Here is a 26988-nt window from a genome sequence, read left to right as displayed (position 1 = left end):
ATAACTTAATATATAAAATAGTTAGGTTATAAATAACCTTTACTAATAACTATTCTTTTTATAAATATATAAGCTTATATCTTAAGAAGTATTTTTAATATTAAGTTAAAGACTTATAATAAGAGTAACTAGGCCTTTTTATCCCTTAGTCAATATATTTAAGTCCTTTTTATATATTAAATATAATTATTAAATAGGCTAAAAAGCTTATCTTAGGTAATTATATTAGGCAGTTAATATACTGCCTAAACTAATTTAATAAGAGTATTATTTTAAGTTAATAGAAACCGCTACTAATGCTTATATCACGTGCCTTATACGTTATGCTGCTTCATCAAGACAATATCCGCGCGCATATCTTCATACGGCACTGCTCGACCATAGAGATGGTGATGCTCGTGTCTGTTCACACCGCTAAGGACCAGGGGTCTCCCATTGACCAGGAAATTGGGCCCCTTCATTTCGATCCGACGAAAGCCAATACGATGTGAGATGTAGGAGTTACCCATGCTCAGGAGTAAGCTGTAAAGAACAGGTTTCTCAGCTGACCAAAGCTCCAAGTCGTGATCTCGGACTACTATAGTGCCAGTTTCGACGGATTTGAACTGCTTCGCGTAGAGGAGTTGTGCGTTTGGGTCCCTTAGCTCGAGATTGATATCCTCAATATCGACCCCTTGGAGGCAGACATTGACATGTACTGTTGCATTTGCTAGATTTCCGTCAACTTCAGTTCGAACGGTAAAGCCTGTTATTGAAACTGGTGGGAAGGCAAGCAAGTAGACATCTCTGAAAATTCCTGGCAGAAGCCATTGATCCTGTCGTTCAAGGTAGGAGCCGTCACAGAGCTCGTAGACGCGAACACCAATAGTATTGATGTTCCCTGTGTCCTTCAAAAATGAGGTGATGTCGAATTCGCTGGCATTCCTACTACCTTGATTATAGCCAACTTCAACTTCATTTATCCACACATGAAAGGCGCTGTCAACACCCTCAAAACGCAATCGAATCTGCTGATCCTGCCAGTCTTGGGGCGTAGTGAATTGCCGCCAATATGTTCCTGTCTCGTTCAGAAGCGGAACGTCTGGCGGATTAACAGGGAAAGGATAGTTGACATTGCTGTATAAAGGACGCCCATAGCCTTGAAGTTGCCACATACCAGGGACCTTGATATTGGCCCAGGTAAGGGGATCGAGGGCGTTCCATGCAGGAACTTGGAGAGGGGAAATATCATGCCGGAACCTCCAGGTGCCGTTCAGTAGTTTTATCCGTGCTTTTTGGCGATCGAAGGAGAGTGCGTCTTCCTTACTAGCGTACGGAAAGAAGTGAGCGCGTGTGGGCAGCGTGTTTCGATGGAGGACATTAAGATTACTCCAGTCCGGCTGCGATTTGGGGAATGACATAGTGATCTGAGCTCGATTTTGTAGATGTGATTGGCATGAAATTTAAGTTACTGATTACAATCCTGATGAACAGAAGACTGGTCATTTTATACTCAAAAGTCAGCAGCATCAGTCCTGTTGTCCGGCTTCCTTTCAGTGTCTCCAAGTTTCGATGAACCTAAGAAGCATTCTTAACCTATCGGTTAATAACATTCATATCTCTCTGTCGGACCATAAACCCCGGCGGGTAATTTTGTCATTCTGGCGACCGTACCCGCTGCGTCATGATATATCGTTTGATTCGGATACGGAGTCGGGGGAGATGTCGGCGGCAGCTCCGAGACCGTCACGCTAAGCTGCAGAGAGAAAACTACCTTATATGGTAAGGTGCTAAAGATAACGGGGAAAGCGGAGAACCAGTCTGCTGAAGAGTGAAGCAAGCCTCCTGACGAAATAATCCGCTGTTGAGCTGGATCTTTGGCGATATTCGGGTCTCATTATTAATAAACCCGCCCGTAATTTACCATGAGATCAAGATTATTCATCGTTCTCTCGGGACTTTCTTAAGTAGTTCGTTGTATCTAAGCATTCATTATCATATCCTACACCCCTACCGTAAACATAAGACTTGTCGCTCAGCATGATAAACTTTGAGGCAATATTCACAAGGCATTACAAGGTCGTAGCATCATGCAGTAGCGTTACTCATACTACACCTTAAAGATATACTGCCGCCCAGCTTCACCTTTGACTCGCTGTTCGAACTGGTCTGGACCTCGGATGTATACATCGTCCGCACCTCCCATGGTACAAAAGACCTCTACCTCTCCTACGAGATGCCCTTTGCAGCCCCATTGAAACGATATGAGCCACCCTTGCTTCACTCTCACTTTCTGCACGTGGCCATCTTCCCACTCATCAGGACACGCCGGCAGTAAAGATACACATACAACATTTAGTCCATCAATCTCAGTCTCGACAGATTGCACTAAGCACTCGATGATCCCCGCACATGCTCCAAAGTTTCCATCGATTTGAAATGGAGGATGCGAATCGAGAAGGTTAGGCAAAGTAGAGTTAGACAGTAGTAGGTCCATGTTATCTCCACAGGCTTTGGCATCCCGCAATCGGGCAAAGAAGTTGAGTAGCCACGCTCGGCTCCATCCAGTATGGCCGCCACCGTTGGCAAGACGACGTTCTAGCACCTTCTTGGCTGCTACAGCGAGATCTGGGGTGTGTATGGGGTGGATGAATCCGCCTGGATATAGGCCATACAGATGAGATACATGTCGATGACCCGGTTCGTCTTCAACATAATCATTGATACCCCACTCTTGGATAAGACCTTTTTCGTTGATGGTCAATGGCGGAAGTCGAGCCAAAGCATCTTTGACTGGTTGTTCGAGAGGGTGATCTATCTTGGACAATCGTTCCAAACTCCAGTTGAACTGTTCCAGCGCTTGTCTGATAAGCGTCATATCCATCGTAGAACCTTCACAGAATATTCCCTTTGTACCCGCTTCAGAGATGAATGTATTCTCCGGAGAAAGTGAGGGGTTAGTGACGAGAAATGAACCGCATTTGGAAGAAATCATGAAATCAATAACAAATTGAACGGCACCTTCATGAATCTTGAAAAGTCGGTCATGAATATCCTCGTCATAATCATATCTTAGGCCATCCATCAATGTGATGGACAACCAAAGACCCCCCAGAGGCCATAGAGTAGCAGGCATCCAGCGATCTTGAGGACTTGTATCTGCCCATATGTCTGTATTGTGATGCGCACACCACCCTCGACAATTATACATATCTCTCGATGTATGTGAACCTCGTATCGACAGTCTTTCTACCAAGTCCACCAGAGGAAGTGTGCACTCATGACTGAGGCTGCAGGGTCCAGCAGGCCAGTAGTTCATCTGCGTATTGATATTGATGGTGAATTTAGAGCCCCACGGTGGTGCAAAGGAAGGGTTCCAAATACCCTGGAGTGTCGCCGGCAATGGCTTGTATCCATCTCGACTTGAGGATATAAGCAAGTACCGGCCGTAATTATGATACAAGGCAACAAGTCCAGGATCTCAATTATTGAGAAGACGCTCATTGTTGGGTAAATGACAAGCATCGGGGTGCATCTTCAAGCTCATCCTGTTGAAAAGCTTATGATAATCTGTCCTGTGCCTCTACACCACATCTTGCCATGTCCTGGAAAGAGCCTGATCAACTTGGTCCGATGCTACTTTCTCAGGCCGCTCGTGTCGGAATGTAGTTTGACCAGCTATTGCAATCCTGCATGATGACGAATTGACGACCAAACAGTTGCCAATGGCTTCAACAGATCCATCATCGTCACACTCAACCCCAAGAACGGAGCACAGGCGATTGCTTTTGAATCCGCCTGGTGTAGTATGAACAACTATCCGAGAGCCAAAAGACCTGATAGTGTCGACGTAGGTATTTGTCTCCGTTTCGTTGTCGCTCAATCGATCTAAACGAGCAACGAATCGCCTCCGCTTCGACCCCTGGAATCGTAGGATAATTGCATCATCAGGATACGACGCAATGACATGACGCTTAAATAAGCCTCCATCTGCTGAAAACTCAACAGAAACTTCCGAGTCGTCTAGATGCAAAGCCCGCTTGTAGCCCGTGATATTCTTGTGGTTGAACTCTAACGTGGCAGTGCCGAGGGGTTCGTGACGTCGCATACTAGAAGGTGTAGCGAATCCGTAGTCCGACCGAGTCGAGATCACAAACCTTCGTAAGGATACAGCTTAATTACCCGTCGGTATGTTCAATCCATGCTAGAGAGACTAACCCTCGCCAGGCTTGAATCTCCCATCATTTGTCTGGTTGCCCACATTTCATGATGTTAGAGAATCTGGGGTAAGGGTGTGGAGTGATGTGACAGTCCCAGATTGGTGAATATGTATCAGTACCTTTAAACCGTGCCTTTCATCTTGATTCTATTTTAATCAATTAGTCTACATTTGCGCTTCTAACCCCTTCAAACTATCAACATCAAATCGCTCCTTTGAGCCAAACACCGTTCATCATGGCCGTTGGCAAAGAACCCCAGGCTCTAGATGCAACGAACAGCCATCTTGAACTGAAATCGGAGGAGTTTCAGATCGAGAATGCCCAATCCAAGCTCACCACCATTGACCTTGAGCAGATGGCCAAAAATGCCATTACTTGGAAGTCCAAAGCCGCTTTTCGTTTGGCTATTGTCATTTTAATCCAGGGCTTGAGTACTATTCAACACTCTTTGTGTATGTTTCTCTCAATAACTGACTAACAATTCATAGGCTGTGCTGCTTTTGCTATTGACGGGAACGTCATTGGCAGCATCAATGCCATCCCCTCGTTTCGCGAACACTTTGACGTTGGTGTAAGCGGCGGCGGCCTTGGCATCATACTCGCTGCCATGTCTATTGGCAATGCTGTGGCAAGTCCTTTCCAATGGCTAGCAGACTGGATCGGCCGACGTGGCGTGACCTTCCTTGGTAGCTCGATTTTAGTCGTTGCTTGCGTTCTGCAGGCTGTTGCGCCCAACAGAGCCTGTCTTATTGTAGGTCGTCTATTCGCCGGTATGGGAGCATCCCTCTCAGCGACTTGTGGTCCGATGTACATGAGTGAAGTGGCCCCAGCTTGCTATCGTGGGTTAGCTGTTGGTCTTTACTGTGCATGCTACAGCATTGGCTCTATCGCCATTGCATGTATCGTCTTGGGGGGCTCTTATATGGAAAATAACTGGAGCTGGCGGTTACCACTGATCATTCAGATTGTGCCGCCTCTTATTATCGCGCTTTTGGTCTACCCTTGTACCCCTGAGTCACCTCGGTATCTCGTTGCTAAGAACAAGATCGATGAGGCTCGTCAGGTCATTTCCCGTTATCAGACTGTCTCCGGAAGTGTCGATGACCCGGTTGTCATAGCCGAGATCCAACAGATACAGGATTCCATGGAGCTTATGACGAGTAAGCCCTGGGATTTTAGAGTTCTTTGGACGACCAAAGCCTCCCGTCGCCGCCTTTGGATTATCTTCCTATACAGTTTCTTTCAGCAATGTAACGGCAGTGGTATGCTCGGCTACTATTTTGCTGGCATCTTGACACTTGTCGGAATCACCAACTCACAAAAGCAGCTCAGTATCAACGTTGGTCTCACTGTCGCATCTTATTTGGCTACTCTGGCTGGTTCGAGCTTCATTGATAGAGTTACGAGGCGATTCTTACTCATCTTTTCGATGTGTATCTTTGTTTTTTTCCCGAGTCTCATTTCTGTCACGGGTGGTTTATATGCAAACGGTATTAGTGTGCATTCGACCGGTATTGCGACAGTGGCGTTCATCTTTTTATTCAACATCTGCAATGGACTTTTTGGTTAGAACTCCTTCTTCTCTTATACCCGTCGTCTTGCTGGGCATTTGCTGACCGAAACGCTACAGTTTTTGTTCTTCATAACATCTATCCCAACGAGGTTTTGCACTACTCCCAGCGAGCAAAGGGCATGGGAATGTACTCATTCTTCCTGAATTGTTTCGGCTTTATAATGACATATGGCGTCTCCTACGCACTTCAGGCCTGGCAGTGGAAGGTAGGCCAATCCCCCTTGATATTCGTTCAGTTGTAATCCTGAGACTAACTTTCCGTGTCAGATTTACTTCCTTTTCATTGGAATCGATCTTGTGTGCATCTACCTTACTTGGCAATTCTTTCCTGAGTTCAGTCATCTTTCTTTGGAGGAGATCGATACTGTCTTTGAAACGCCTGGCGTAAACCCTGTCAAGATGTCGAAGAAGTTACAGATTGCAAAGAAGGAAAAGCGCAAAGAGGCTAACGAGAACACTTCAGCCTAGCAATGGTGGCTTCATCTGGGTCTTGTGTACACATAAGGAGAGCTAGTTCTACGCTTGTCCTACAGCTTCGATACTGAGGTGGAGGAATTGAGAAATTGACGTCCAACGTTGTATATTGTCAATTGCCAGGGATTCAAAGCTCATCATTAAGCTATGGGCCTACCCGAAGATCAATCGGATCTCACCGTCTGAAGACCAGACTGGGGGAGAAGCTTGATCAACGGAGCATGTGATGAAGCTCTCATGGGCGAATGAGGCTTTTAGGAATCATTTTACTACTCTTGCAGACGGTATTAAAGCTGGTGCAGGATCAGCGTGAACCGTGTGCTTGGCTTCTTCTGGAACCTGGTCACTCACAAAGGAAGCACTCGGGGCACTTTCAACATTGTTTTATCTATGGCGCACGAGTTTCCTGACCTCACTGATATACCCTACGCAGAAATCATCAGAAGGCGCTTGTTGTATGAATTTGCATCAGCGCACAAGGTGATGGAATTGGTGAAGAGTACATGGTCTGGAAGTGACGGGGTATGTGGTGCAGCAATAGCGTTGTGGTTAATGCGTTTTCCCTTGACCAGATGGGGATCGATTAATAGTCTGGACTATTTATGGGTAGGATGATGCATGGAGTGTATGGACGATAACTAAAGACCTTGACGATAGATCGATCAGTTTACTTGCGATGCACTCTTGCTCCGTGTATGTCTTGGCCATAAATGAGCGAGCTTTGACTCGTAAAGTTTACCCTAGCCTTCAACACTGACAGGGCCTACAATGTATCTATATAGCCTCCAATGTCACCTCTTTCTAGCACATACGACCAAAGGTAGTGGAAAATACGGGATGCTCTCCCATAGTCCTAACCGGCGGATTAGTAGTTGGGTCGGTGACGACCAGCGAATCCCCGCTGTTGTATGTTTTTTGCCCGTCTTGATAAGTGGAGGAAGCGCTATTCTTTTTGGTGGACCTGAGTGGGACAGGGAGGGTTGTGATGTGGAGATGAGGTCGCAGTTAAATGGATACTCAAGCTTGGGCACTACGGGTGGAATATAGTAGGGCATGTTAAAAAACAGATTAAGAACATGATGTCGCTGCAAGATTATTATGGATATGAGTTAATTGGTGAAGTTCCGGGATGTATGTAGACGTGGTTACGAGTACCGCAGCAAGACCAAAGCCGTGAGTGCTATGGGTCCTGTTGTTTAACGACTGCGACGTTCCGAGGACAATCGATGCGAATAAAGTGTATCCGAGACTTTGGACCATGAACAGGCAGCCTTTCGTTCGAATTCTATACAGGTGTGCCGGTGCTATTATTGGACCTCGTGGAATCGCTATTGGAGTGGGCAGATCGCAAGTGCATTCGGCCAAAAGGGACATGGAGCTGGCGGCGACAAAGAAGGCGCTCGTGGTCAGGAGCAGACGGATCAATTGGGGAGGATATTCCCTCCAAGAATCGTACGTTGTCTTGGCCGACAATGTTGTTTCGGGTGTAAGCGCGATGGCTTATGCCGACCGCACCGAGCTTCCGCCTACTGTCGTCTCCCGACAGCGTCATAGAACCTCAATAGGGCGCGAGAGAGAGGCTACCGCGCCCATGTAGCAAGCCCCGTAGAGGTATATGCACATGCTAGCAGGAACCAGTCGTCGACGTTCTCGGTCAGAGCAAACGATATGGGTCGACGACGCGGGTGGGACGTGGGAGGGTTCATCAGGCATCGCTCGATCGCTCAGGCCTCGTCGTGTATAATGTGGAAAGGCATTTCGAGCGGTCGCGCGCAGGTGGCTGATTCGATGCCATCAAGCCTTATCACGGGAGGTGGTGTTGTCGCATCGCGATTCACGTCTTCAGAGACTGTTGTTGACGAACTGCCAATGGCCGATATGAGTGCTTCAGGTAAGTTGAATCAGAGGGCGAGTCACGCTGAGGAGATCCCGGATTAATCTTACGCCGCGCCGACTGACTGAGGAAGCACCTCAGGGATCTTTGCTGCCATTGCTACCCTGCAGCAATTTCCAAATTCAGGCAAATCCATCCAAACAAGCCTTAGTATTGTTTAAAACTCCAAAATATGTTGAGAAGTACTTATCTGATCTTCCTTGAAATATAATGTAAAAAAACTATTATATATAAATTGGGTAGAGATGCTTTGCTGCAATGTCAACCTTTTCGTATTGTTTGGCTTCTGAAAGACATGCTTGTCGAAGATCTTCAGGGCTGAGGCATCAATCCCTGCCCCGCGTTTTGATTACGTGTCTTGATTGGCTAGGAGCAAAAGCCCCGCTGCAGGCTCTCACGTCAGACGCGGCTAAAACGAACGACGTCATCGTCGATCGCCAAGGTTTGCATCACGATCTCAAATTCGCCTGCAGAATCGTCACTCATTTTGCGCCTCCATCACCAACCGCTCTCCTCCCATTTTACCTCATCTCACCACACCAACGACAAATCAACCGCACAAATAATTCGATGGATTTTTCCTGCCGCGTCCAAATTAACAACGAATCCTCAGAGGATCTCCTCCTCGAAGACTCCGGCCTCGAGAGCGGAAACTGGCCATTACGCCAGCCCCTCAATGTGATCGAAGCTGGTACTCAACAGACCATCTACCTCGCGCAACCGAGCTGGGGAGGTTCAAAAGCATGGGTCACGTATGAAGCGAGATACGGCCAGGGCTGGAGGAATTTCACGCTCGAGTTTGAGTGTCCTGCTATGCCGCTCTCCAAGAACCATGTCAAGGTCAAGGATTGCTCCAGGGTCTTTGAGATTGATGTTACGGATGTTCAGGAGCGGGGGAGTCCTTTGACTGGTATGTTTTGAGCCTTTGTTATTGAGAGGCCGCTGACAGATTAGCGAATGTAACGATTCGCATGGATTCGAAAAAGTCTATAACCACCAAGAACGATGATTTCCGTGCAAACTACGACATTGGTGTCGGTGTCTCGTTCCCGACAAAAATGGACATTAAATTCCCCGTCCACGAAAGCATCGTCGTAGCAGCCTTTATCGAATCCGACATGACATTCCCCCGCGGAACAGTCTACAACAACATCAACGACAAACAATGGGAATTCTTCCGCGGCGTAGTCTGGAACGACGATCCCTCCTGTCTACTCTTCGAAGACGTCACCGAAGATAATCGCATGTTTGGCTTAGGTGTCGAGTGGTTAAACGCCTTCAAGTTCGGCGATGAGAAATGCATGATCAAGCGATCGCATATGGGAGATCTCCAGTTCTTCCACGGTATGGGCTCAGTGATGGGTGAGAAACCGCAGAAGACGCGCAAGAACATTCTTACGTGGATGGAGGTCATGTACAAGCTTGCATGCGGCGATCAAGGCATTTCCGAAGACGACACTCTCGATAACGTTCTACCCGGCTTCTTTACCAAAGACACCATCCCCTCGAAATCTGACACCCTCCGCGATCTCATCCTCGCCACAACACCGAAATACAAAGACGCCAACATCCGCAAACGCGCTTTCGGTATTTGTCTCCATATGATATCCGACTCGTACGCCCTAGGCCACACGCAGCGCCGCCTGCGCAACCCGTCCGATCTGATTGAGCGCGACACCGCGGGATATATCCGCTTCAAGCCTGACACCTACGGTGACTGGGGTTCTATTCTCTGCTTCCACACATACAACGACCAAGACGGTGATCGTCATGCTCACTACGATGATAAAGACGGTGAACAGGATCCTGCGCCGAGGGATGTCACGACGTTTAATGAGATGATTGGCGCGAGGAATGCTATTATGGGCTGCACAGAGATGATCAATTTGTTTATCAAGAAGACGCCTTGGCAGGAGGGTGTGAAGAAGTTTTTGGAGGATGAGATTTTTGTGCTGGACAGGGATGCTAAGCCTTCTGATCATTTCACTGATGAGAGTGTTGTTTCGTATGTCTATGCGCAGAGGGACGAGGAGATTGAGTATCGGGCGGGTTTGGAGAAGAAGCTTGCTTCTTTAGAGGAGGGTGGTTTGACTACGAAGAAGAAGTGCGATGGACGATCAAGGGTTGTTTCGGCGCTTGCGATGCTTTGTCTTTTCATCAGCGCAATTTTCTTTACGTTCTTTACGATGAGGATTCACGGATTCATGTATTAGGCAAATGATGATTCGAGAGTAAGGCACAGGGCAGATTGGAATATTGGGTTTCGCACAGCGTTGTATTGATCATTATACCACTCCAAAATTGATAATTTGTAATACTGATCTATTGTCTGATCCATTCAACGTATTTATCTTCGGCCCCTTGTCTAACATCAAGACGATGCTGGTCGAAGGCAGTGTGATCGTCACTTCGCGCGCCCAGCATGCAACCACCTTATATGACGTCCTGTAAACGACAGTAAGTAATCTTGCTTACAGATTTGCTTATCAGGGGACTTACCACCGGAGATCAATAAACGCTCATATCCAATCTCAGGATCCTCTTGGGCCATGTCCTATTACGATCGCCAAACGAGAGGTGTAGACGATCTTCCATAGGGATATGGCTTGCCCCTCCGATCTGTCCATTCTCTGAGAGACTTCGGTGGCTGCACGAGAGTGTACCGTCCTCGTTGTAGGGAGGCGTTCGATGGCGTCGCATTGGTGTCAGTGTGGACTGGTCGTGCTGGGATGTGCAACCCGGCGGTTGAGCCACGGTCCGAGTCGCGAGGGATCATTACGTGCGAGAAATATTAAGGGAGCTTTGGCGAAAGTAATACAAGTCTGAGGGGATGAGTTCTGGCGCACGTTGAAGGGAACTTTGATTAGGCCGGGAAAGTGAGAAACCATCCTTTTATATCACAAGAACGCGCGAACTTTATGTCCCTTTGAGCCGCCTTAGTGAGAAGGTTCCTTTTGTAGGTCAGCGAAATCTTTGTTCAAGGGATTCTGCCAGAGGTGAATAATACATCTTGCATGTTTATTTCGTGAAGTTTCCACCGCTGCAACTCGCTCTTACTGGTCTACGCCTTAAAGTCAAAAGCTGAACTCAGAGTTGATCCAATGAGACGCTTCGCTAAAAAGCATATTGAGGCTATATGACTGGTCTTTCCCAGTAAATGCTTACTGATTTATGTGCGTGTAAAAGACCCTTTATTATCAACAGAGAAATAGAGGTGCAGTATAATAGCCTCTAATCATATCTCCTTTTGTTAACGGTGACAGGAATGGACCCAACGAGACCCAAGGGAAAAAGGAACATCCTTCTTTAAAGGGAACTGCAGCGAAAAAAAAGCGAAAAGAGATAAAAAAGATTGCAGAATTGTGGAAAAGAAAGGGCTCCACCGGGGATTGAACCCGGGACCTCTCGCAAGCAATGCTTTTGGGTTTTGCCCAAAGCGAGAATCATACCTCTAGACCATGAAGCCGATTTTTCAGATTGTTAATAAGCAGCTCTCAAACTACAAGCCATATACCCGATTCATTCCACTCAACATTGTGCATTTCTCAACTCCACGCCCGACACAGCCCTGAGACCGAATCTTGCTACTCGTTAAGTCTCGTTCCCGTTAAAACACAATACCCGCGACTTCCCGAGGTCTGGATCAAGCGGCACGCCAAGATCTATATCTCGCCATCAGGGTCAACACCATGTCATATGCATCCTCTATCGCGAGTCATCTATCACAAAAGCTGCAATTGCATGCGTCAAAGATCACTCGGCAGTTACCATTCGGACCACTCTTTTAGTCACCGATCACATCTCCCACAAACAATCCTCATCACCTGATGACTTGCTCAAACCTGAAAGCAGCATTTATATCCCTCCTATTCAGAATCACCTTCCCGATTAACCTTCGCTTAAGCACAAAGTTATAGATCCAGCCATTATAGCGCAGATCAGGCGTCACGAATAGCCCAATGCGGTGCAGGTCGTATCCAACGTTGATATCTCTTGCATATACTTTCGGGCAGCGCGCCTCCCGCCAAGATGAGACAAACTCTATTGAGTCTTTGTTCTTGGCGTTGATCTTTAACTCGAATCGTTTGAAGCACCGTTATCAGTCATGAAATGCCGTTTACCGATTGGTCCACCATCTTCAACATCCTTGCTCTGCGGGACAACAGCAGGAAACCCCAGTTTATCACCGCGGCAATTGCGACGAACTCCATGCCTTTTCATAGCTAAGACTTGTCTGTTTCAAGAAGAGCAGGTGCAGAATCTCAATCTGATTGTGGATATAATGACAAAAGCCACGTTGCCGAGACAGGGATCTTGATTGGGGTCATGGTTGATAAGAACTGCACCGCCGTTATTCCGCAAGGTCGCGAATGTAACGTTGAGAAAACTCGAGTCAGTCGCACGTTGGAATTGCCCAATGGAGCTGTGCTAGGGGTAGTCAAGATGAAACCCGGCAATTCGAGGACAAGACGGTAATACCGGCACCACCTGATTGTTGACGGTGATATCCTTCAACCTTGCCTCAACCTTACCATGAATAACCTCAACCTTGACAAAAAGAGGCGAAATACCCAGAGTAAAAACGGCGACGTCGTCATCGCATTTCCTAAAACTATGCATAATCCGAAACTTAAATCGATACCAAGACTCTCGTTCGCAACACACGAGGTTCACCCTTGAAAAAGACCCGCCCTCGTTTCGGACGAGTTGACCCCCTGATAATGGTAGCCGAGCCCGCTGTATAATATGGAGCAATGCAACAAATATGTCCCACTGCTAATCACGAGGTTCACCTTGCTTTTTTGTATCATGATTTGCACTACCGTAGCTGTTAAAAAGCCCCATGTCTCCCCCGTCTGGGGAGTTTAAGTGGCCGTGCTTATTAGCTTTTGTTTTTGTGTGCAATGGAGGTTGACCCTTTGGTAGTTGCCATCTTTGGCCCACCGCCTGAAGGGATAGATCTCTCGGCTAATAGTGAGGCCAAGAATGCTGCTGTTGTTCTTACCTTGTTGCTCATCTCTGCTTTGTTCTTGGCTGGTCGCATTGTGATTCGCACGCAGCAGGTTTATGGGCTGAGTCTTGATGACTATGCTATTATTATATCGTGGGTCTTTGTGGCTGCTACTGCAGCTATGGTGGTAGTTGGTAAGTTCTATCCGTTCATGTGATTGGTAATCACTAATATTCTTAGTTGGCCAAGCTGGCGCTGGTAAGCATGTCTGGGCACTTACGATAGATCAGATGGTTGAGGTTTCCAAGGTTTGTCAACACTATGTATTGAACCTCTCATACTAATATTATTAGCTCTCATACATCTACACTCACTTCTTCGCAATATCCGTCTTTACAACAAAAGTATCGATCCTTCTGTTCTACCGACGAATATTCAGCCGAGGCGGCCTCTCATTCAAGATCGCCTTTTGGTTCGGTACCTTTCTGGTGGCATCATATCCCGTGATATTCCTGTTCACCATGATCTTGGGCTGTACGCCTGTGAGCCATTACTGGACACAGTTTAAAGGCACTGAGGGAACATGCATTGATGTTCCACGGTTCTTCGTCATTCTGGCCATTATCAATCTGTTCACCAACGTCATCGTGCTGTTGATACCGGTGCCAGAGGTACTCAAGCTTCAGATGAGTAGAGAGAAGAAGGGAGCTGTGTTTGGTATCTTGGCGCTTGGAGGCTTGTAAGACACCACGACTGTTTCCCCAGAATAATACTAACACTATACAGAGTCTGCATCGCCAGTGCAGTACGAGTATACTATCTCGACGTCTTCGCCAAAGCTGCCGACAACACATGGGCTATGGGCACCGTAGCAATATGGTCCTCCGTCGAGCCATCAATGGGCATTGTATCAGCCTGTCTACCCAGCTTCAAGTCGTTCTTACGATATCTTCGCCTCAAAGGCGGTAGTAAAAGCAGATCGAGTTTCCCAACAATCTCCAATGGGGGAAAAGGGAATAGACTACGGTTCGATGATGAGATTGCGCTGAGAAGTCAGATAGTCGGAGGCGAGGGAAGTATGCATAGTGGACAGGGAAGTGAGGCTGGACGACAGATTTATGTCAAGACGGATGTTGAGCAGGTCATTACTGAGATACCCGAGGCAATGAGGCGAAGCAATGTTTGAAGTGATACCAATTGAGTTTTTAGTTTGCGCTGCATACATAGAAGCGACCTGAGATTTATGTCTTTAGCATGTGAATATGAAGATTACAAGATTCAGTTCATTGTCCACAGAAGACTGCTATGGGTTCCTCGTACCAACTAGAACTTGGAAACACTCGCACGCCCAACATCGATCCCAAATCTTCCACGAGTCCTTTGCCCCTCCCGTGTCTCGCTCTGAGGATCTGTATCTCCTGATGTTCTCGCATCATCACTCCGCTCTTCTGACTCCACCGAAGCCTCTCCTTTCTGCCACCACCCGAGACTAAACACCCAGCCATCAAAAGCCTTCTTCAGCTGTCCATCAGCCATGTACTCAGCTCCTTGCGGTATAATGCCCGAATCTCGATCGCACAGCTGAGATCCAGCCAGAAATGCCATCGTGCTGGCTATGCTGCAAGGATCGCGGGGAAGTGTACCGCGAATCTTGACAAGAAGATAGCTTTCGAGGCTCAGAACAGCTATGACAGCTAGTAGGACTTGGAGAATGGTTTTGGAAGTTGGGTTTATGGCAAAGCGGGTGATTAATTGGCGCATCGTTCCGTTTATTTCCGTGTTAGGTGGCACTGCCTCCCCAGCTGGAGATGGAGACGCTAAAGCACTGACAAGCTCGTCATGGGGGGTCTTTTCGTCTGCTCGGAAGTTGAGATCAATGAGATATCTCATGTACTCGCTGTAGCCCTTTTGCACAGCATCAATCAGATTGCTGACATTCCTAGGGCCGAGGAGTTCTTCTTTCTTTGCCGCGTTCGGACCGTATATCAAGTGGTTGAAAAATGAATCACAGTCCTGCTTTTGCTCGGTAATGTTGTGAGTCGGATAGAGTTTCAGATGGTCATCGAGAAAATGCTTAAGCTTGTAGTTAAGCGCCGATGACCCTGAGGTGCTGTTTACCCATTCCCGAGCTTGCTTTCGAGCTAGCAGTGGAGGATGCTTCTCATCGATTACCCCAAGAGCTGGGTCGCCCTTGAACGTGATGTTCGTTGGAATTTGCTCGATGCCCTGAGTGCAAGTCAAGGCTGTCATGCTCCATGCCGAGGTATCATTGCCTCCCATATTTCCAAAGAATATGCCGACGGAGGGACAGTCAGCACCGGGGTCACTAACGGTTAGGTTGAGATCCAAGTAACTACCAACCCACCTATCATGATAGGATTTTCCTTCTCGATCCGCAATCTTCACACTCGTATTGAATGACACATAAGACTTCCCGTTGACATCATGGCCTTTGCAACCGACCGGAGCGGTGAAGTTAGCCCATATGGTTTTCTCACGTGAGTGCCCGATACGACCCCCGTCCAATGCGTAGTAAATAGCCATGACCCACGGATCCATAACTAGATTCTCTGCCGGGACCACGGTACAGTTGAGGAAGGGCCGCAACGCCCCGACGCTATAAGTGTAGCTGGAGGATTGAGCCATCGTGTCAGGCATAGAAGAGTCAGGAAATGCAATGCTTATACTCGGCAGTACCACGTCTTGCCAAATTGCAACTGAGGAATTTGCCCCTCCATGCCGAATGAGGTTCAGTGTCTTTGCAGCACCAGAGTCATCCTGGCTGAAGGCAGACCATGATGTACGCCAATTCCCTGCGATTGCTGTCATCGATCTCTCGACATTTACAGGTCCCGTGAGTGTCCAGAGACCCGATGAGGCGATTGTGAGGAGGCTGCCCAAGAGTGATGAAACGTTGGAAGATGCTGGTCCTGGCTGACGAGCCCTCAGTGATTTGAGTACTATCAGGAACGGTGATACGGATAGCAAGTGAAACAAAATACTTGTTTCTGCAGGAGCACTTCCTGATCGAAGAACACTGTACGGGGCAAAAGTCGCTATGACAAAGTCAAGACTATTGACCATTGTTGATATGAGAAAGAATATCGCCGTGGAGGCCATTCGTGTAATTGAAATGGTGGAGGAGTCTGTTCTGTTTATGTCGAAAATGCCTTGTCTTTGATTAGATAGTTGTTGGAGGAGCTCAAGTGCGCCGATTGCAAGCAAGGGGATGGCGATAGTGGCCGTCATGAAATACAATGACCCAGCTATAGGTGTCCAGCGCTTGGCATTGGTGGCCAGACGTTCTCGGTCATCTGAAGGACTGTTCTTCCCCGTTTCATGTATCCGAACACCACCACTGGCGCTGGTCATGGTGAACTCCACGTCTCTTATACTTTCAGTCAAACTCTTTTCGCTCAATCCACCCGAGCTCTGCAGGATCCTCTGCAGTGAAGGATTGTTGGCCAAAACAGCAGCATGACCGGCAATAGAGCCACCCATCGCAGAGAACCAGCAGTGTGTAGAAGATACAAACAGTAAGAGCAGGCAGACGATAGACAAGAATGAAAAGCCTGAAACCATGAACCAAACTGTCACATTACTCATTTGTAGCCGTGGGCTGCTGACGAGACCATCACCTGTACTGTTTGTAGCTTTGTTCACGAGCAGTGACTGACGAGCCATCTCATTGAGAAGCCCTTCAAGAATCTCGACTGACATCTTCCTCAGGGTTGACGGTACGGAAAGAACGTCAGGTCGGAACTCGTCTCCTAACTTGATAGCCATCAACTGAAATAGTGCTTCGCTAGCAGTCCAATCGCGGCTCATCTTGGTAGATTCAATAGTTAGGCGGGGGACATTCTCATTGTAGACAAGAGTCGAAGACGCTACTTCGAGATCTGTCATAAGCATTTCGGACAGTGAGAAATTCGTCAAGTTGTGTAACTGTCTTCCTTCTCCATAGTTGGAGGTTGGGGTCAGAGACACATTGCTCGAGAGCATATCCTGAGTTGCAGTGACCGAAACCATTTTGTAGCCAATCTTGCAAAGAACGGCTGAATGGTTGTTGAGTTTAATTCCTGCCAATTCTGTATAGTTATCGATCATGGAGGGGATGTTGTGGTTAGCGACTGTGATGGCGTATCGTACATCAGAAGCCCCCCCGCCATTTGCTTTTGAATCATCCGGGGGCCTGGTCTCTGAACAGTTTATGCGGTGAAGCGTATATGCCCACGGTTGGCTAGCACATCGGCTGCTATTCAAGCTATTAGGTCTATAGTCAGGACATATGAAACTACTGTTTCTTCCCGTTGAGCACGTGGACGAGTTCCACATGTAGTACGAGCCTTGGTCGGTGGGAGGATCTAGAGTTAACGTTGCATCTTCGCAGTTAACAACAGGAAGAAATAAGTCGACCGGTGCTGCGAGAGACGTCACGTTGAGTGACGATGCTGTCGATTTGAACCTCTGGGTTACGAATCCACCTTGGGTGTTCCAAGCATAATCACGTACCACATCGCCTCTGAGACGAGACACGTACGCATAGACAGGCTTGTCCGAGCCGCCATCGAAATACACCTTTTCCCCTTTGATTAAGAAGGGACTCGGCTTCCTGTTCCCATAAAAATATGGCAAACCGAAAGAGGCCCAAGTACTAGCAGCGTCGAAAGTATTTTCGTACGTGATATCCACCGATTCAGCATGCGACGGATGCTGAACCACGAATAAAGTAGTGGAAACAAGGATGATACTTTTGAGTAGAAAGAATGAGATGATTGTGGCGAAAACACGGTAATGACGGAATTCGCAAGCTCGGTATACACTCTGGAGCTGGAATGGTGACACATAGTCCAACAGAAGCGACCTGGAACCGAGTACAGGCCCAGATTGAAGTTCCCTCCACGGTTCAGCAGCCTTATAATAGTAGTCGACTCGTCTCCAGAAGCTCAAGACGATTATGAGCACGGCTGTAGGACCGTACGTCCAAGAGTATTCGTTGGAGGAGAAGTGGAGAGGGAAGCCGTCTTTGGTATCGGAAACGCATTTGAGGGTGATGAGCGATGCAGCGAGGGCTGCGAAGATGAGGGCGAATATGACCAGTGCGTATTTGCTGAGCCAAAACGGTGGCTGGGTTACTCTCTGCTGATGAATGTTTGGCTGCTCTTCTGTCGTGTTGCCAGGCGATCGTTGTTCTTCAGCAGAGTCTCCCTCTAGTCGAGGCTGCAGCCTATGGTTTAACGTCGGGGAAGTCATCGCGTAACCTTAATTAAAGTTGGAAATATTCCGAGAACAGCAGATTGTCACCGCCTATTTTCGTATCTTAAACCTGATATATAAGCCCTTGCTTCACACGCCTGAGAAATCAGCACCCTGTAATCCTGAGAAATTGGGGGCCAACGGCACGGAGTGACGCAAGACTTGCCGTTTGTGTACTCTTTAACCCAATTGCAGCTTGTAGCCTAGAGCATTGCGTCATATAATGCAAAAAGCAGGATTGGATAACACATTTGTCAATGGATAAAGGGAAGAATTAATGAGGTCTCGAGAGGGAAAAAAGCTCTGTACCCTGAAGCGCGAGTATTGGGTTTCACTATGAGGCACACCGCTAGCTTGAGATGAGGGGAATTGTCAGCAGCGAAAATTCACAAATCGCGAGTATTTTAACACAGGGCTCATTCTTTCATCTGCACTATATACCGGGCGCTTCGTGTCACACATACAAGACGAATACGATGATTGACCTTGAAACCTTAATGGATGGGCATACTAATAATAGAATTTCGACATCTATGTATCTAAACCATACAGAAACTTGCGAATATCTCCCAGCACGTTCTCAAAGTCATAAGCTATCGTCAAGTGTTTACCAAAAGATCGGCAGGTCAACAGTTGTTTCCCAATCCATGTTAGAGTCCTTCATCTCTATCCGGTCAATGCAAGTGCCAAAGATCTTGTCCCACAGGCGGGTCTGCTTGCCATAGTTTCCGCTCGTCTTCCAGCCCTTTCGATGGTGCAGATCATGGTCTTCAATCACAAGCTCAGCGTCGAGCAGACGAAGCAGCCAGCTAAGTGTGCCGGGGGGTGATGTATAGACCCGCAGGCCACTATGGCCACCCACCTCGGTAAACATGATGTACTGGTGGCAGATCCACCACTCGTAGAAGCCCATGGGCATACCCATCAACTTGAGGGAGAAGTATGTTGCGAGCGGGATGACGGCGATGTCGAAGATCTCCTGTTCGAAATCGGCGTAGAGTGTCAGAAGCGGGTTGGGGTGCTTGGTCAGGTGATGAGTGCGATGGTATTTCCAGAGACTGCCGACCTCGTGCATGAGTCTATGGTACCAGTAGAACCAAAAGTCAAGCACGATTCCGTACAGGCCAATCTCAAGTGGTAGCCAAACCAAGTTGATGGACGAAGGGGCCTGGGCGGTACGGTAGCTGAGGAAGACAGTAAAGACTGGGCGAAAACTAGAGGTCGCGAGGAGGCTCTTGACGACTTTGGTGACGCCAACATCAGGCACACCATCTCTCTCATGGACATCACCATCCAAAAAGCCCGTCTGGTGGCCTACTCGACGAAGAGCATGGAGTTGATGCACAGCGGTGACCTTAAAGGCCAGACTGTAGAAGATATATGCTTGGATGGGTGTAAGGTTATGGCCGGTGTATAGAACATAGGCGTGGTGTAAAGCCATCGGGATGAGTGCATGCACAAGCACCCAACGGTGCAGCTGCCACTCAGGTGTATAAGGAACTTTATCTCGCTTCTGATGAACGGGTACTTTTTTGTCGAGGGTATAGGGGTGGATGCCCAGGATCTCGAAGAACCAGTGCGACAATGTCCAGTTGCTTTTATCGGCGCGACGCCAGGTCGACTTCATAGAGTCTTTCGGATTTTGCCTCGACTTGAGGCTGGTTGATGGATTTGCATCGAGTCGTGACGAGTTGGACTCGTACACGGCGGTTGAGGATCGTGAAGCCATTTTGCGTGTATTGTAAAACAAAGGCGAAGATGGGATTCGATTATCTTGGTCCGTTGAGGAAGTTGGGTTTGGTCTTTATATAGTTCGTTGGTTGCCACATGTAAATATGGTTCTTCGTTTCTGTGTTGTTTAGTGGACTCCACCTCTGTCGCTAAACTTGGACTACCGTGTTAGTCAATTAGGACTAGAGTTGCCGAGGTTCTGCAGATCATCAGTCCACACGTCAATGGGCACCCCTAATTCGGTACTGGTTTGCGATGGGTGTGATGGGGGAGGGGCATCAACACTGGCCTGATCATGCACCATAGCGCATACTGGCACATAGACAGCTGAAGGTGTACTCCATCGCCTCCGTCATAACGTCTCATCGATCTAATGTGCACGACGCACGACTGCTCAAGGGCAGCCTTACTAGGGAATGCGCAAATATCGCCGTATTTCCCTTTTGCTAGGTGAAAAAGGCCTATACCAACATCATCGTGACCAGAACCCGTTTGAGCAATCCAGATATCGCACATGCTGAGAATCTTTGTCCCCTTGCCACTCGGGCCTATGGCCCATGCGCAAATCTGTCTGCCACATCCTAATCGAACGTTCCAGTTGAAGCTCGGAGGGTTTCGTGTCCTTCCATTACTATTGACGTGACGATCCACGTCATCAAAGCAACCCTGGATCTAATCTTCGTTGCACCTTCTGTCATAGCACGTGTCAGTCAAGCCCTTGAAAGCGAGGGGCATCATTTCATACTAGAGAAGGGCAAAATAGAGTGCGCTCCATTGCGGGTACTAACAGTTCACATCGCAAGCTAAACTCAAATAGTGCTCGGGGTCGGCTCACGCTACCGACCACATGGTCCCACTACTGGAACTAGTACAGCAAATAGTTACGGGGCAGATGCAACCTCTTTTGGTTCCTTTCTAAGTGGGAAACTGTCAAATGCCAGAATTTTGTTGGGACAAAGCTTGGCTCTGGTACGAAAACGCCGTGGCTGGTTCTGTGGCTAGGGTTGAAACGTCAGTGGCTGTGTTCCCTCCCTCTAAAGCTGACAAATTTTGCTACAGATCGATCGCTGGCCTCATGTCACATGAGAATAATACTTGTGTTACCTGATCCAAAGAACAAATGTCGAGTCCATGTCGCCTCTGTCAAGTACTGTACGTACCTTGGCTTACAGCCATGTCGGTCCGCCAATTAGAAGTGCCGGAAAAAGGATCCAACGATTTCCGGAATAGCCCCGCTATCACTACACGTTCATGACACGACTTCGCTTATCTTTACAGCCTAAGAGGAGTCTGAGCAACATGTCTGCTCTTGAGAGGTTGCCACTTGAAATTCTCCATGAAGTTTGTACTTATCTGTCAAGTACTCATCCTGATGCTGACCGCATGTAGATCGTGTCGTACCTCCACGATGGCTACGAGCGTCATCACTTCGGTGGATACGACCCTCCTCTAGGCCAGCACGAGATAGCAGGGATCAAGCGCCGCTCGTACCTAGCATCTCTACGTGTCGTAAATCTTCTGTTCTACCAGATCGTCACGCCCATTCTTTTTCAGCACGCCATCATTTACTCCGGCAGTGTCATAACGAGATGGGGCGTAACCGCTGTGACCAGCAACGGCGTCACCGGCACTGCTCGTCTTGTAAAAATGTCAAAGCATCACCAATTCCGCGAAATTGTACGCCGTCTAGAAATCTGCTTGAAAATACGGGGTCCGAATGATTTCCAAGATTACAAGCCTGTCATTGAGGAGAGAGACAAGGACCTTGAGTACATTGCACGAATGGGCGCTGTGATTCATAGTGCATTACCCAGATTTACGAATCTCAAGATCCTGAAGCTTAACTTTGAGGACATTCCTTATAGTTACAGCCAAGACTTTGATGACCCAGGTATGAACAGTTGTTGTTGGGTTCAGGACACTGAGAATTTCTTCGAGTCCTTGGCAACAGCGCTCTTCAGATCTGGGCTCAAGAATTTGGAAGAACTCGAACTCTCCTTACCTCTCGCGTATGACTTTGGGCATTTTCTCCGGGACGACGACAATGGGGGACCTCACTCTCCAAAAGCATTCTTCAAACGGCTCAAGCGTCTGAGTGTTCACTACGGACACTGTACCGAGGAAGACGAAGACCTCGAATTTCGGTATAACCAATCTAATCAGATCTTCGACAAATACCTCCGACAACTGATACCACTCGCGACAAACTTGGATACTCTCAAGGCCAAGGGACCTGATGTGCTGGTGCTGGATTCATCAAGCCTGGAACCCTTGACCCTGGAAGTGCTGGACCTACAGAGTTTGTCTATAACAGGAGAAACACTTATAGCGCTCTTTGAACGGTCCACGGCGCTGCGAGATGTTGTGCTAATGGGAGTATACCTCGAGTCCGGCACATGGGTCGAAATCCTCACGGCCCTGAGCAAAACGACGCTCACATCTTTCTACATCGAAACATGCGGCTATCAAAAAGAAGGCGAGACTATACAACGCGTCCCCCTGAACCCAACCATGCAAGCCAGACAGGACGATAGTTATATCGAAACCAACCGTGCCGAAGACCTTGACGCGTGTGAACTGGTGTTTGCGCGGGTCCATGAGAACATGCGCAAGATACACGGGGATAAATATGATGAAGCGGCGGCTGAGAAGAAGCGGGAGGTTCTGCACCAGGATATTATTCGGAAGACCGGGTCGCTTGGGGAGTTTTGTAGAAGGTTCTTTGCGGAGGTTGAGCGGGAGGAGGATAGTGATGATGAGGATTCTTCTGAGATTGAATCTGAGGATGGGTCGCACATCGCTGAGTTTCTTGATGTTGCTTTTGGTCAACGTACTGGAGACTCGGATGATGATGAGGATGGTGTCTCTTCGGATGTTGTGTCGTCGGATTCAGGTTTGTCTGGCGATGAGTAGTTCAATTTCTATGGATTTCGTTGACGGGGTTTTATCTTGTAGCTCTGCGGATGCAAAAATGGTGTAGGACACTTTCGAGGGGAATATATGGGATTCCAAAGCTAGCTTTCTTATATCTCATATGTAATATCAACGTTCATGACCCTCACGACAACTAAAAGATAAACAATCCAGCGCCGATGAGCATGCTAAATAACACCGCAAGAATGGATAAAAGCCCACCACTTATCAGCATACTCGAGGCTCCATTATCTTCATCCTCATCCCCAGCGTCATCATTCTTATCATCGCCGCTCTTTTCCCCATCGCTACTCTCATCTCTATCCCCAGTTAGCTTCATATCCGACTCTTTGTATACAAGCTTCACAGCAGGAAAGCGTCTAACAACCGCAAGTTCGTCATACTGGAAATACGCCCGAGTTTGCAAAGCTGTCATCGGAAAAATCTTCGGATTTGGCTCCGCCGTTACCACCGATGATATATATTCCGACACATCGCTTGACTCTACCGTATAGACGGAACGTGCGGCCATTTGACCGAGGTGCGTGTTGCAGACTTCTGTATATGTTGCTGATCTCAAGGGTTTGATGGATGAGAAGCAACTTCCTCCCTTTGCAGCAAACCAGCCAGTTGTAAAGTTAGACCGCGAAATAGTGAGTCAGGAATTGGGACATACCTAGGCAGCAATATGCCAGCGTCTCAGAGGGAGTCAGTGCATCAAGCCATACTCGCTCCACGAGCATAATGGGATTAATGAACGACACGCCTGGCGGCGCAATCCTTGTCTGCGTAAAAACGCCTCTCTTCTCAACTGAACCAGTTTGGTTGCCATGCGCCAAGGTGCCAGCTGTAGTCCAGCCCTCTGGACAAGCGATGTCAGGAGAATAATAGTCAATAATATCTTCACCTCCGTGATCGTTGAGGTAGGAGGACAACTTGTCATAATTGGAACCGGATGGGAGACATTTCCCCATCGAAGTAGTTTCACATGTTGGGGCTCCGTAACCGATTGTGATAGAGTCAGGATGCGCGAAGAAGATTTGGTCCGTCGTTGCAGTTATGCAGCTTGCGGGAGGCGTATATGTCGTTGTCAGTGGACCGTTGTTGATGAGACCAATGCCAAAATATGTAGTGGCAGTCGGCATCGTGATTAGTTATATAGGAGGTTCTGATAGCTTATTTTAAGGTTATTTTTAAGGTGATGGAGTGAGAAATAGCTCAGTGGGGAATCTTTAATGACTGTCTGGCTGCTGCGCCTTGCCATGCGGCGTGGCAACAAAGACCAATTGGAGAGGCTGTCATCTTATCACCTGCCTCTTTGAGCACCGTGCTAGCTCATGGAACCTTTACTTATTGGTAGGATTCTAGTCTTTGTCATCTGAAATTTGCAGCCAAGACAACTGCAGAATCACATCTGCATTACCTTGGTGTAGACTGTTCTACGTCAAAGTTACAGACTGCCTAACACGCTCATCGTAACTAGGCACGAAGTAAAGAGAAACAACAAAACTGCCGACAGGTGTTCAAAAGGCGAACTTGCTATCATAATCTTGGAGTGGTGACGACATACTACTTAAGCTCGCCGCAGAGGAGTTTCTACCGGGTCGGCTCTAAGGCTTGCAACATCTACCCGACCGCAACCACGGGGAACCAAACTTAACCTCTTCGCATCTTCCAATTGGGATCATGAACTCAACTATATGGGATGTAATGTCGATTTCTCTAGAGGCATACGACTGCTCATTTTGCTACCAAGTATACCAACTGCCGGGGTAGTTTAGCCAATAAGCGGTAAAATAGATAAGCAGCTGACTACTTGCATACAACCAGTCTCACTGGGATTAAGACGAGGCTGAGCTTAGAATATCAATCTCAATCTCCGTCTTCTCTTCACATAACATGTGGAGACCACAGAAGATAAGCAGTCAGCTCCCAAATTCGCCGAACATGAGTTCGTTAGATGAGGGTGGTATTTGCATGCTGTCCCTCGATGTACGTGGCTTATCTTCATTATACGTCCTCAAACGTATCGTGGATAGACATAACGCCAAGAGAAATATATTGGGACAGAGTCTGCAGAAGCCAGTGGATATCTTTGATCTAACCGGAGGCGCGGGTACGGGCGGGTAAGTTTTGTCAGAGGATAGGTGACTGCGCTATTGCTCACTTCCTTGCCAGACTGACCGCCATAATGCTTAGAAGTCTGCAAATAGAGATTGATAAATGTATCTCGGCTTATAACGACCTTATCCTTTTAATTCGACCTTGTAGAAGTATATGTGGAAACAGGGCTGCCGGAAAAGGCGATACAGCTCACTGAAAAGGCTGGTATTTCAGGTGAAGCACCTATCAAAAGATGACAGCAGCGCATTGGCGGTGTTGTTGGCTCTAGCAAAAGGCCATAGCTTTAACAGTATGCTAAAGCATAAAATTGATCACCTAGAGAAGCTCAGAAAAGCTGACAGCAAATTGAGCGCAATGGAAAAGTTGATACTTCTGGATGAGCTTGGGAAATGCTATAACTACGCTGGAGAGTATGAAAAGGCGATCGCAAGCCTCGATATGGGGATCGACGCTGCGGAAAGCAAAATTGCAAAGGATGGTCCGCTTCTCATTGGTATCAAGAATAACCTCGCATATGCATATGAGCAAAAAGGTGAACACAAGAAATCTATCACTCTCTTGGAAGAGACCTTGCCTATCCAGCAGCGCAAAATCTTGGGCAAAACACATTTCGACACCCTCAAGATTCAAGTATACCTCATCGAGCAATACTGCAAGATCAAAGAGTTTACGAAGGCCATTGCACTTTTGGAGGAGCTTGTTCCTATCCAGAGAAAGGTTCTTGGGCAGATTCATAAGAAGACTACGTCTTCCGAGAATTATCTTGCAGAACTGTATCTTGAGAATAGAAATGTGTATACAGCCTTGAAGTTATATGAGCATATAATTTCTATGCGATAGAAGAATTGAGGGCCAGGTAATGAGCAGAGGAAGTTGGCGGAACCGCGCTATGAGAAGTGTATTGAGAGCTGGAAGTGGACTTAGGCGCGGAGACGATACCGTCGACTTAACAGTTATTTATTTTACGTGAATAAATTGCTATGGATATTGCATAGTCGTCCTGAGGCCTGGGCTCGTTAGCCACCTGTTTATGCCTCGTTTATGAGGTCTGTTGGCTGAACCTTGCGTACAATCCTTGTTAGCCAATTACCGTACAGAAAGTTGAGAAACCCCGCTTCTAGAAATGGCGACGTGAGATAATCTTACTCCCAGAAGTTGGCCTTTCATCAATACCGGCCATATACTATTTTAAAGATAATCTTACAGCTCATCATGCCACTCCGCTCTCTGTATCTAGCCAAGTCTGGCGGAGGAACAAATCGACGCTCTCATTTCGCCCTCTTCATCCCAAACGCAGGCTATGATCGGGACACTATGAGTGAGGACTTTAGTTCTCTCAAGGCTATTGGCACAAGAATTCACGTCGTGGGAGAACCACTCATGTCCGGTTTTGCATTCGAGATTCATAGGAACTATAACACTCAAGCCTACCCGGATCTGAAAGAGTTGGTCTTTCTTGGGAAGATTGACGATTCATTCATTCACAACTACCCCGAAACTGAATCAGGGATAAGGGAGAATACACCGAGAAGCCTTATCGAACGACTTGCAGAGTCCGTACCTCCGCCTCCCAAAGGACAAAACATCCGCGCACCAATTGACGGGGTAAGGACCCTGTCACCTCAGGCCTTCGGCGACTCACAATTTCTATACAGGTGAATACAAAAAGATGCCAGGAGTGGATGATGGAGGTTTTAGGCCTTCTAGCCGCAAAAAAGTCAATACCTTCGGAAGCCGTGGGTATTGCACAGAGGGAAAGAGATCTGCCGACTAAGGGGATCTTTGGCAACAATTTGTCAAAACATGTAGGAACAAAGAAGTCCCCAGACAGGTAGAAATTTAGGTTGCGCAAATTAAAATCTTATAACTATAA

General features: G+C 47.6%; 11 protein-coding genes across 11 annotated transcripts; 6 read left to right on the top strand and 5 right to left on the bottom strand.

Annotated features, from left to right (window-relative positions):
• Positions 1-314: 314 nt before the first annotated feature.
• On the bottom strand, positions 315-1400 carry FSUBG_7926 (glycoside hydrolase family 2 n-terminal; the record flags this gene model as incomplete). Its single annotated transcript, XM_036686281.1, has 1 exon — positions 315-1400. The coding sequence occupies one exon, from the start codon at positions 1398-1400 to the stop codon at positions 315-317; it is 1086 nt and encodes a 361-aa protein (XP_036536604.1).
• A 689-nt stretch (positions 1401-2089) lies between these two features.
• On the bottom strand, positions 2090-3115 carry FSUBG_7925 (alpha-l-fucosidase; the record flags this gene model as incomplete). Its single annotated transcript, XM_036686280.1, has 1 exon — positions 2090-3115. The coding sequence occupies one exon, from the start codon at positions 3113-3115 to the stop codon at positions 2090-2092; it is 1026 nt and encodes a 341-aa protein (XP_036536603.1).
• A 1319-nt stretch (positions 3116-4434) lies between these two features.
• On the top strand, positions 4435-6240 carry FSUBG_7924 (sugar transporter (hexose transporter); the record flags this gene model as incomplete). Its single annotated transcript, XM_036686279.1, has 4 exons — positions 4435-4630; positions 4688-5764; positions 5830-5978; positions 6040-6240. 4 exons carry the CDS (start codon positions 4435-4437, stop codon positions 6238-6240), a joined length of 1623 nt encoding a protein of 540 aa, XP_036536602.1.
• Positions 6241-7504: 1264 nt separating this feature from the next.
• Positions 7505-10353, top strand: FSUBG_7923 (uncharacterized protein; the record flags this gene model as incomplete). The annotated part of the gene is made up of 4 exons (XM_036686278.1): positions 7505-7839; positions 7878-8137; positions 8511-9050; positions 9095-10353. 4 exons carry the CDS (start codon positions 7505-7507, stop codon positions 10351-10353), a joined length of 2394 nt encoding a protein of 797 aa, XP_036536601.1.
• A 2691-nt stretch (positions 10354-13044) lies between these two features.
• Positions 13045-14277, top strand: FSUBG_7922 (uncharacterized protein; the record flags this gene model as incomplete). The annotated part of the gene is made up of 4 exons (XM_036686277.1): positions 13045-13285; positions 13332-13399; positions 13445-13830; positions 13878-14277. 4 exons carry the CDS (start codon positions 13045-13047, stop codon positions 14275-14277), a joined length of 1095 nt encoding a protein of 364 aa, XP_036536600.1.
• Positions 14278-14414: 137 nt separating this feature from the next.
• Positions 14415-18344, bottom strand: FSUBG_7921 (uncharacterized protein; the record flags this gene model as incomplete). The annotated part of the gene is made up of 1 exon (XM_036686276.1): positions 14415-18344. The coding sequence occupies one exon, from the start codon at positions 18342-18344 to the stop codon at positions 14415-14417; it is 3930 nt and encodes a 1309-aa protein (XP_036536599.1).
• A 610-nt stretch (positions 18345-18954) lies between these two features.
• FSUBG_7920 (fatty acid hydroxylase superfamily) lies at positions 18955-20076 on the bottom strand (the record flags this gene model as incomplete). Its single annotated transcript, XM_036686275.1, has 1 exon — positions 18955-20076. The coding sequence occupies one exon, from the start codon at positions 20074-20076 to the stop codon at positions 18955-18957; it is 1122 nt and encodes a 373-aa protein (XP_036536598.1).
• Positions 20077-21377: 1301 nt separating this feature from the next.
• On the top strand, positions 21378-22991 carry FSUBG_7919 (uncharacterized protein; the record flags this gene model as incomplete). Its single annotated transcript, XM_036686273.1, has 2 exons — positions 21378-21419; positions 21468-22991. The coding sequence occupies 2 exons, from the start codon at positions 21378-21380 to the stop codon at positions 22989-22991; spliced, it is 1566 nt and encodes a 521-aa protein (XP_036536597.1).
• A 154-nt stretch (positions 22992-23145) lies between these two features.
• FSUBG_7918 (uncharacterized protein) lies at positions 23146-24136 on the bottom strand (the record flags this gene model as incomplete). The annotated part of the gene is made up of 2 exons (XM_036686272.1): positions 23146-23420; positions 23668-24136. The coding sequence occupies 2 exons, from the start codon at positions 24134-24136 to the stop codon at positions 23146-23148; spliced, it is 744 nt and encodes a 247-aa protein (XP_036536596.1).
• Positions 24137-25469: 1333 nt separating this feature from the next.
• Positions 25470-25955, top strand: FSUBG_7917 (calcium-independent phospholipase A2-gamma; the record flags this gene model as incomplete). Its single annotated transcript, XM_036686271.1, has 1 exon — positions 25470-25955. The coding sequence occupies one exon, from the start codon at positions 25470-25472 to the stop codon at positions 25953-25955; it is 486 nt and encodes a 161-aa protein (XP_036536595.1).
• Positions 25956-26327: 372 nt separating this feature from the next.
• On the top strand, positions 26328-26774 carry FSUBG_7916 (uncharacterized protein; the record flags this gene model as incomplete). Its single annotated transcript, XM_036686270.1, has 1 exon — positions 26328-26774. One exon carries the CDS (start codon positions 26328-26330, stop codon positions 26772-26774), a length of 447 nt encoding a protein of 148 aa, XP_036536594.1.
• Positions 26775-26988: the final 214 nt, after the last annotated feature.

This window comes from Fusarium subglutinans (genome assembly GCF_013396075.1).
Source record: "Fusarium subglutinans strain NRRL 66333 chromosome Unknown NRRL66333_c0000103, whole genome shotgun sequence".
NCBI lineage: Eukaryota > Fungi > Ascomycota > Sordariomycetes > Hypocreales > Nectriaceae > Fusarium > Fusarium subglutinans.
The sequence above is the reverse complement of the archived record's forward strand: the minus strand, read 5'-3'. Positions and strand labels throughout refer to the sequence as shown.